Consider the following 10,796-nt stretch of genomic DNA (forward strand, 5'->3'; position numbering starts at 1 on the left):
AACAGCGACACCACGGCACGTGTATATACAAAGGGGTAGGAAGCGTACAAAATTTGAGCTCATGCATCATACTAACATGACAATTATGTCCACAGATGAAGTATTGCTAACAGATCTGAATGCACTAAATTGTGTACATACCACAACTGAGCTATGAGCTTTAATATAACAGGAAGAGGCAAAACATACGAAGGGACAAAAAGCATTAACATTTGAATATGATTCGATGGATCTTTTCTGTCAGCTATCATCCTGATTGCTGGGCAGCCCAGGAAGGAATCTGGTAAATTTGGTGCGCTGGAAGCTGACGGGGCTGCTTCTGCGACGGCTGGATTTCGTGTCCAATTGCTTTGCTGAAGAACTGCTGGGGGTTCAGTGCTCCTGAGCCATTCCAGGATGAACTGGATTCCTGGTGGCTTTGCTGAGAGCTACTCTTTTCTTCCGAGCTTTGACTTGAGGAGGAATGGTGGTAAACATTTCCAGCATTTCCTCCAGAGTTCTGAAGCAACTGGACTGGGTTGAATTGCTGAGCTAAAACTTGAGTTGGGGGAGACGCAAGAGTGTTTTGACCATGATGAGAACCAGGAATATTGTGTTGTGTATTGGTATTACCAGGCAATGGAATCCAGCTGTTTGTATTTTCATAGTTTGGTTCTGGGAGTGGAACTGCAAAAGCAGGATCAGATCCATTTGAATCATAATCTTTATCGTAAGAAGGTTCTGACGACCCAAAAGTATTTGCTTCAGCTAAGATTATTGGAATGGACTCTTCCTGATATGAATGATGGGGAAGACCTTTGTTAAGTGCTGGCTGTGGAATAGAATTGACGTATGTTGGGGCTGGAGTTAGAGCTCCTTGGGAGGCGTCAGTGGGTATGTATGTTGCTGTTGCAATAGAAGGTGATGGATTGAGTTCAGGATAGCTTGGGAACCCCTGGGTTAGATGTGTTGGGAGAAAACTCAACCCACTATTAGCGCCTGCACTATTGAAACTGTTGAAGCTTTGCTGTGATGATGAAGAGGAAGATGATGAAGAAGAAGCAGAAGCTGACTTTGATGAATACTGGTTACCAGCACCTACACCTGCTCCATTATTGTATGCAAATTGTGATGATGAGGAAGACTTGGAACTTTTTGCATCCTTAGCCTCTTTTGATGAAGAGGATTGATAACTCTGTGATGCTCTGCCATTACCAAAACTGGAGCTGCTAGATGAAGCCTGCTTTTCTTGGGATGATTGGGACTGCTGTGAAGACTTAGAATCTTGTGATGAGTATGATCCAAATGCTCCATTGCTAAAAGAGGGTGGACCATAATTTTGACTCGTTTGAACTTGTGGAATGTTTTGCTGGGTAGGTCTATACTGACTTGGCAGTGGAGTTGTTGGAATTGGTGGACTGGGTCTTGTTACCACTGGTCTTTGTGCAAATGATTGTGGGGAAGATGGTAAATTTGATTGCGCTGAATATTGGTTACCAGCACCTACACCTGCTCCTGCTCCAGCATTGTATGCAAATTGTGATGATGAAGAGGACTTAGAACTTTTTGCCTCCTTTGATTCTTTTGATGAAGAGGATTGGTAACTCTGTGATGCTCTTCCATTACCAAAGCTTGAGCTGCTAGATGAAGCCTGCTTTTCTTGGGAGGACTGTGACTGTTGTGAAGACTTGGAATCTTGTGACGAGTATGATGCAAAAGCTCCGTTGTTAAAAGCGGGTGGACCATAATTTTGAGTTGCTTGCACTTGTGGAATGTTTTGCTGGGTAGGTCTATACTGAATTGGCTGTGGAGTTGTTGGAATTGGTGGGGGTCTTGTCACCACTGGTCTTTGTGTTTGTGGGGGTTGTGGTACGTAAGGCGCTTGAGTGACTGGTCTTTGTGTTTGTGGGGGTTGTGGTACGTAAGGCGCTTGAGTGACTGGTCTTTGTGGAGGTAAGTAACCTAATCCAGGATTAGGTCTTGAGCCATAGCTTGGGGGGGATGGTCTTGCCTGATTGAACTGGGAACCAGATGGATAACCTTGATTTCCTGCAATATTACTCTGGAAACTTGAACTGGCCTTGCTACTTGAACTACTACTGCTAGATTCTGATGATTCTGATGATTGATGACTTTGATACTGCTGCTGTTGAGCTACTTGTTTACCTGCATGACCACCAGGTTGATGAACACCAGTTGTTTGGAAATTAATAGTGTTTACTCCTTGTGATTTCTGGGACTTTTGCTGAGTTTCAGCTTTTGATGTGTTGTAAGTATTGAAAGTTGTATGGTGAGTCGTTTCAGTGTAGGCTTTCTGTTTTTGCTGTTGTTGCTGCTGCTGCTGCTGCTGCTGTTGTTGTCGCTGTTGTTGCTGTTGTTGAAGGTATTGCGAAAGCTGTGCTTGACCTTGCTCAGGTTGAATGAAAGCACCATAACTTTGGATGTCCTTTCCAATAGCTCCATTCTCTTTGAGATCAAGGAATGTTGAGATGGGGATAAGAACGAACGGGAAATTCACAAGGGCTCCGTCGCTGCCGTCCTCACCTCCATAGTGCTTTGTATTCGAGATGGTAGAGGAGTTAGTGAATGAATTGTAGAGATTCTTGGTAATGTTCTGGAGATACTCTGCCATCCATGCCTGCTGCGCTGATCCTTGAAGATTATACTGGTTAGCTGCTCCTGACAACTGGGTCGAGGGGGCTAGGGTCTTGGCATATGAAGGCTGTTCGAAAAGGCCATTTTTACCACTAAAAGAACTGTACTGATTTGATTGACTGGAACTGTTTTGGGACTGACTAGAGGATGATGAAGAGGATGACTCAGAAAAGAAATTTTGGTTAAATGTGCCTTGTTGTGCATTTGCATTTGCATTCGAAAAGCCTCCAGTATTGCCTGAAAAGGTGGGTCTTGGTTGATTATAGGGACTGGGAGTAGGGGCTTGGGAGGGTATGGGGGATCGCGTGGCATCGTCAAGGCCTGCAACACCATTAAAAAGAAGATTAGAAGAGATTCAAGATTTATAGGATTTTTATAACCTGATGCAGTTTTTTTTATATAAAATACACAGCTGCATTAAATATTCTAAAAATAATTCCAATTACGGAAGCAAAGTAATTTTTAGCGTATTCTCATGAAAATCATTTAAGGTATAACTTATGGGCTTGGATTGAATAGGTATGATAACTTATTTGTCTAATGAATATATTCATAAAGTTAAATCAATTTATGATCTAATGCATAAGGAAACAATAATAGACTTCACTTTGAAGATCTGTCAAAAAAATTAAAATAAAAAATTAGGAGGAAATTTTTGAAGAACGTTTCGATACGTCTCAGATCTCAGAGAAAGGGACAAAAGCAGTTCAAGTGCAAAAGAAATATTACATCTTAAAACGAAGGAGCTTAAACCATTAAAAATCTACCAACAAGAGGAACCACAGGGGGAGGGTTAACCAATGAAAATTTGACAGTGAAGGAACAGCAAACATAATACCTTTAGAAAACGGATAGAGATTTAGACCTTAAATTTTGCATATTCTGAATTCAGGGCAAAAGTTCGGAATTTTCTTGAAGTTTGCATTAGTGTATTCAAGAGTGACAGCAGATTTTCTCTTAAGGACACCAAGGGAAACGAGACTAAATTTTCCAAATTGATTAGGGAAAACACCATTTAAGCTTGGGTACCCTTGAGAAGCAGTAGACCCACAAGGGAGTGTTCTGTGAGGGGAAACCAGAGTCGGCTGCGACTGTGTCCAACCTAAAATCTTTAACATACTCTGCCCACAAACGTCGTGATTGGCTGCCAGTCATATGGTTTCTGCTCCGTCATGGCTCGCTTTGCTTGCAAATTAACAATGCTATTATATACTGGCAAGCGGTACATAAATGTGTTGGGTACATCAGTTACGTGTACCACTATCTAAGGTCTCATAATTACTTATAATCTGTTTTATTAATATTAACATTGCTATGTTTACATGAATCAACTGTGAGTAGGTAGCGGCCAATCACGATCCTTGTGGGAGGAGCATCATAAGATTTTGAGCTGGACCTAGTCGCTTCTAGCCAGAGTCGTGTCTGTGGAAAGCCAAAATATTTGAACTTTCATTGATTCCTTTTTGTTTAAAATATGAATTTGAGTGGGAGAACTGTCTGAGGCTGTAAACTGTGGCATTTAAAAATGGAACAGTTACTGCAGAAATAGAAAACGGGGTACGGTACCCCAAAGAAATATTATACATGGAAATCAATGTCTTAAATACTCAATTTTTTCTAATTTCACCTGCATTTACAAGGTTTCACTCTGATGTAGGGTTTGGTATTTACAAGAAATAAAAAGGTTATTTAAAATGTAAAATACATATTCTACGTACTTAGAATACACTATATAAATATGATTTATATATATACACACACACACACACACACACACATATATATATATATATATATATATATATATATATATATATATATATATATATATATATACATATATAAATATATATATATATGTATATATATATACATACAGTGTATATATATATATATATATATATATATATATATATATATATATATATATTTTTATATATATATATATATATATATATATATATATAAATATATATATATATATATATATAAATATATATATATATATATATATATATATATATATATATATAATATATATATATATATATATATATATATATATATATATATATATATATATATATATATATATAATATATATAATGTATATATATATATATATATATATATATATATATATATATATATATATATATATATATATATATATATATATGGGATTCCATTATAAAATCTCATTGCAATATCATCAATATCACCACATTCCTTCTGAATGTAAGTAAATCCATGAAAGTTCAAAGTATTTGAAAGTTGAGGGTCTAAGTATAATAAAAAATGTGTCCCGAAATTTCAAGTTGTAATTGTAAAGTCAGATGGATGAAAAGATGAAAAGCAAATGAAAACAAAAATCGGGTTAGATTTTAGCAAATGAAATTCAAGCAGTTTTGCCAAAGTTCCTCTAGCAGACTGAAGCCAGTTGCTCTCTCAGTCAGTATCAGTTTCTGAAAATAATATAGTATGGAAAGAAAGTGTTTTATTTTAAATTGCAATTTAGTATAGATTGATACCTGAGAGTTATTATGACCCTCAATAAGTATCAGAGTTGAAGCAACAGGGATGGTAATTTACAACACATGCAAAGAACGGCAATGACCAGATTGAGATAAAATCAAATGGAAAGAAAACAGGCAATCAAAACAACATTCTTTGATAGTAACGTTCTCCTTACTCACTGGGACATCATCCACCAATCAGAAATTACGTTCTTTCATGTACAGAATTTTCTGTAGCTTACTGCTCTTTCCATGAATACCTTGTGCAATGCTTTCTTTCCCTCTTTCCCACTTAACTATTTGGGAATTTTATTTAACATACTGAAGAACATCTTTAATTGTGGTTTTTACCTCTGGGGTTTAAATAAAAACCTTCAACCAGGACAACAATGTCTTCCTTTGCAATTTACCAAAATCTTATATCTGGAGATATCTTTTACTGTTTATAATTACCTATGGACAGAGAAGTTTTTGTTATTGTTTTAATTTTTGCTGGCAGTCAACTCCTAATGCTTTAATATTCAAAGCTGAACCATTTACTTTTAAATGTTATGACAAACCATGGTTCTTATAGCAGTGTTTCCAGCCACATCCAGAGGGACTAGTGGTTATAAACTGAAAATAGCAACCTGGGCACAACTGGCTGCGAAGAGGTCTTCCATTAAGGAATAAATTCTATTGCATAATGTATTCCAATCGTTAAAGTTACTTCAAAATTTTATCGTCTGTTGCCAGACTGAAAATGAAAATATAAAAAGCAGCAAGACTGGGAATTTTGGCATTGCAGTTGACTTATTTGTTCTAAATGGTACCCCAAGACGTGGAATTTCACATTACAGTTACATTTTTTTGCTCTAAATGCCCCTCAGAAGTAGAATTTTGGTATTGCATTTGCATTTTTGTTCTAAATGGTTCCCAAAGACGTGGGATTTTGACACCGCAGTTATATTATTTGCTCTAAATGGCTTTCAGAAGTGGAATTTCGCATTGCAATTGAATTCTTATGCTATAAATGGTAAGCCCCAGAGATAGAATTTGGCAATGCAGTCGCAATTTTTCTAAATGGTACCCTTAGATATTTGGCGAGATACCTGTACGTATTGCGTTCGACAAATGGACTTGAAAATTGTATTACAGTGAATGAGTGAAGCTGTCGTCCGGATCCGGTTGATGTCGTCCGTTAAGTCGTTCCTGTTCTTCTCTCCTGGTGATGTGCAGTCTTTTTTGTGGGGGAGGGGGAGAAATCGGATTGTGGGGGAGGGGGGGAGGGGGGGAGGGGAGGGAAATGGCCCAGTAATGGATATACTAAAACCTTTGAGAGATATAAGAGGGGCCGTTACAAAGGATTACAAATAAATTTATAATGACATCTCATTCTGAAGGTATTCGACATCACGTCAATCCAAACAAATCTTTGAACTGGCAGATTTTGGGGGTAATTTTGAGGTAATTGTGGGTAATCGTGGGGTAATTGTGGGGGGCAGTGATTTATAATTCACCGCTGCGCTTGCTTCTGTTGGTTATATATTAGCTTGTAAAGGGATAAGTAATTAGTTAAAATTCACCCTACACTGTTCTAAAAATAAAATTAGAAATCTATTTTATTTTCTAAAAATAAAATTAGAAATTGATTATAGTCTTAAAAGCATTTATCTAGAAGTTATATTCAAAACTATATCAGTGGAGTGGTTCACAGTCTAAGTATAATACTAGGCACATGTAGACAATATCACTAACTATCAAATATCTCCAAGTTTTACAAAAATAAAAAAGAAAGACTATTACTCGAAAATATTAATTTTAACACCTTATCTATTACAAACAGTCCAAATTATATATCAAATAAAGGTTTACTTTTTTCCTCTATAAAACACTAATAATTTTTCCAAAACTAACTGGTACTATTTTCCGAAGAACTTATAGGACTTATTGAGAAAATCATTAATTTTCAACAGGTATTGGCAAAATAAAACCATTTAAATACATTATATATATATATATATATATATATATATATATATATATATATATATATATATATATATATGTATACACACATTTATATATATATATATATATATATATATATATATATATATATATATATATATATATATATATATATATATATATTATAAAACTCTAAACTAACCGGTACTATGCTCCTAAGAAATTATTTGACCTATTGAAAAAATCCCTAATATTAAACAAGAATTAAAAGAAAAAAAAAAAAAAAAAAAAAAAAAAAAAACTAACTAACTAACTACGTGTGACCACTCCCATCCTGACAGACCTAATCCCTAAACGTCCTTCGGTCACGCCCGAAAGAAAGACACCCACCTGGACAAGGCGTCTTGTCAGGGCCCCTGGAGAGTGACAGGACGCGGAATCCGTTCTCGTCCGCGCGGTAGATGACGGTGCGGACGAGGCCGGTAGGATCCAGGACCTGCGGAAAAAAGGTGGTTGGTGATGAGGATTTTAATAGGATTTAGTTGATTCATTTTTATATATTTTTTTTTTTTTTAATTCACTGAGAGTCCTGATCATTGAATCAGAATGCATTTCTCAATCATAGATTTTGTTCATTTCACACACACACAATATATATATATATATATATATATATATATATATATATATATATATATATATATATATATTAAACAGCCACAAACAAGAGAAAATTAATGGGACTTTTTATTAATACAATAAATGAAGAACGTATGTGTATAATATATATATATATATATATATATATATATATATATATATATATATATATATATATATATATACTGTATATAATTCTCTGTCTACAGTAGACAAACATTAGCTACATTTGGAATAGGCAATCAATACATGAATTCTTAAATAAAGAGAGCGAATAATATAACTTTTTTTTTTCATAAATAGAATTACCTGATAGCAGCCTGTGACGACTCCATCGCTGTTGCCAGTCTCTTGTCTCGTTTGGTAGTTCGCTGTGGCTTCGTCGTCTACGATCCAGCCGAATTGATAAGGCATTCCTCTCATTGGAGCCTGAAAAATATTGATAATGATGATGATGATGATGATAATAATAATAATAATAATAGTAATATTATTAATAATAATAATAATTATACTACTACTACGACTACTACTACTACTACCACTACTAATAATGATTATAATAATACTATTAATAATAATTATAATAATACTAATCATAATAATTATACTACTACTACTACTACTACTACTACTAATAATAATAATTATAATACTACTACTAATAATGATGATGGTAATAATAATAATAATCATAATACTACTACTACTAATATTAATGATAATAATAATAATTATAATACTACTACTAATAATAATGATAATAATAATAATGATAATCATGATAATAATAATAATTATAATACTACTACTACTACTACTACTACTACTAATAATAATAATAATACTTATAATACTAATACTACTACTACTACTACTACTACTACCATTAATAATAATAGTAATTATAATACTACTACTACTACTAATAATAATAATCATACTACTACTACTACTACTACTAATAATAATAATAACATTGATAATAATAACAATAATAATACGGCGATGATAAGCAACCGGAAAATGGCTTTACAAATTTAAGTAAGTCATAGTAAGGCAATTAAATTCCGCCCATTCAGATTCTCTGCCAGAAATGGCTGTTTTCGAGCTATGACTTTGAGAAAGGAGTTAAACAGGGAGACCATATTCTCGTAAATTATTCAGAATTCAAGAATTTAGATTGAGAAAAGGTAGGAATTAACATTAATGGGGGATACCATAACAACTTAAGATTTGCAGATGACATAGGTCTATTTAGGGAGCAACTTTAATCTTCAGGAAGCATTTTAAACGTTATAACTGCGGTCTGAGCAAAGATCTGATCAATTTTAGACTTTTGGAAGCGTTTCAATCTGAATTGCAAAATATGATAGAATTATTTGAATAGAGAAAGAAGAAACGTAGGACTGAAAATGAATATGAGTAAAACTAAGATAAGGTTTAATGAAACAGCATAGAGTAAAGAGAGATAAGCTCCGGGGAATCTATAGAGGGAAATTATACAATTAAAGAAAACTTTCACTTTCACACCTGTCCAGACGCAGCTGCGCTGGGATCCGCATATGAGGGTTGCTGGACAGATGCTGACGTTATCAGTCTCTCGGTGTCTTCCAGGAGGTCAGCTGGAACAAAGGCTTCCTCTTCGCCGCTGACTGTTTTGAGCATCACGCCAGGGACCTCCTGGGGAACATATTCTCCGTCAGGAGAAGCCTTGATGACCTGCAGGGGATTTGAAATATGTTGAGATTCGAATGTTTTACAGATAGGCCATATCACTAATTGGTTTGTAGTGGTATGCCAGATTATACTACTCTATAGTGACTACACATACACCTATGTATATACATATATCTACACATAAACATACACCAACACAATTTCTTACTAATTTATTTTGTAGTGATTTATGTGGCCGATTATACTACTATATAGTGACTGCAGACTTGCAACTAATGTTTTCATGTTGAAATATGAAAGTCTATCTTAATGTTGTTACTGTTCTTAGTGTTTTATTTTAATTGTTTATTAGTTCTCTTGTAGTTTATTTATATCCTTTCCTCACTGGGCTATTTTACCCTGTTGGAGCCCTTGGGCTTATAGCATCCTGCTTTTCCAGCTAGGGTTGTAGCTTAGTTAGTAATAATAATAATAATAATAATAATAATAATAATAATAATCGAATACGTCCGATTATGCTACTCTATAGTGACTACACACCTACGCATATACATATCTACATATACACCTCTTACTCATTGGTTTGAAGCGATTTATAGTGGTAGTAACTTGATACTAAATAAACGAATGGGAATTTCGGATATGGTAACTGTAACATAATCGAATTCAGGAAAACCAGTTATAAAAATTAAATATAGTTAATTCAAGTTTATTAAAAACAATTAAATCTAACATTGACATTAAAAAAAAAAACCGGAGATAACATACCTTCATGACTTTCTTTGGCTTTTCTAAAAGCTTCTTCGCGATCCTACTCTTCTCGTTGTAGTGATCATAATCCTTAGCTGGTCTTGCCTCTGACTCAGTGGTAGTATGGAATAAGTCATGACTGGCAGCAATGTCTGTTGGCACTGTTGTGGGCGCAGCGGGCGTCACATACGTCTGGGAAGGAGGGTCAAATGCCGACTCATCGAGGACGGCGTAGGAGTCCATTTTGTCTTCCAGTTCTTCGTGGCCGTACCCCGGCTGTAGTTTGGGATCGAAGCCTGCGAGGTAGACTGGAAAACCACCGTGGCTAGATTGTGGCTTCTGGTAGTTTGGCTGGAAGGAGAGGATTTCGATGTTTCCGAAGGCCTGGTCATGGTCATTGCCTGGATTTCCAGCGTGACCTGGGTGGGCTTGACCAACCGCTCCTGGAATGTTGACGTTATAACTGTCTCTGTCGCGTTTTCCAACCTTGTGGTCATCGCCGCTCTTCGTGGGTTCTGGTTCCGGTTCTGGAAGGGGTTCAATTCCCCCTTCGTCAAAATCTGCCTGTCGCTTTCGAAGGTTCTCGCCGTGGTTGTGCTCAGGAAG

At 35.4% G+C, this 10,796-nt stretch overlaps 1 protein-coding gene across 1 annotated transcript in view; it reads right to left on the bottom strand.

Annotated features, from left to right (window-relative positions):
- LOC137643326 (uncharacterized protein DDB_G0283357-like) overlaps positions 1 to 10,796 on the bottom strand; it is a 16,392-nt gene continuing 5,596 nt past the window's right edge. The window contains exons 3-8 of the mRNA XM_068376161.1: positions 10,209 to 10,796; positions 9,294 to 9,482; positions 8,070 to 8,189; positions 7,491 to 7,596; positions 1,489 to 2,955; positions 1 to 1,077 (exon numbers count right to left, since the gene is read on the bottom strand). The exon at positions 10,209 to 10,796 is cut by the window's right edge and continues 44 nt beyond it. Coding sequence (XP_068232262.1) covers positions 248 to 1,077; positions 1,489 to 2,955; positions 7,491 to 7,596; positions 8,070 to 8,189; positions 9,294 to 9,482; positions 10,209 to 10,796 — 3,300 coding nt within the window. The 3' untranslated portion in view covers positions 1 to 247. The remainder of the gene's footprint in view (positions 1,078 to 1,488; positions 2,956 to 7,490; positions 7,597 to 8,069; positions 8,190 to 9,293; positions 9,483 to 10,208) is intronic.

The sequence above is a fragment of the Palaemon carinicauda genome, chromosome 6, assembly GCF_036898095.1.
Source record: "Palaemon carinicauda isolate YSFRI2023 chromosome 6, ASM3689809v2, whole genome shotgun sequence".
Taxonomy (NCBI): domain Eukaryota; kingdom Metazoa; phylum Arthropoda; class Malacostraca; order Decapoda; family Palaemonidae; genus Palaemon; species Palaemon carinicauda.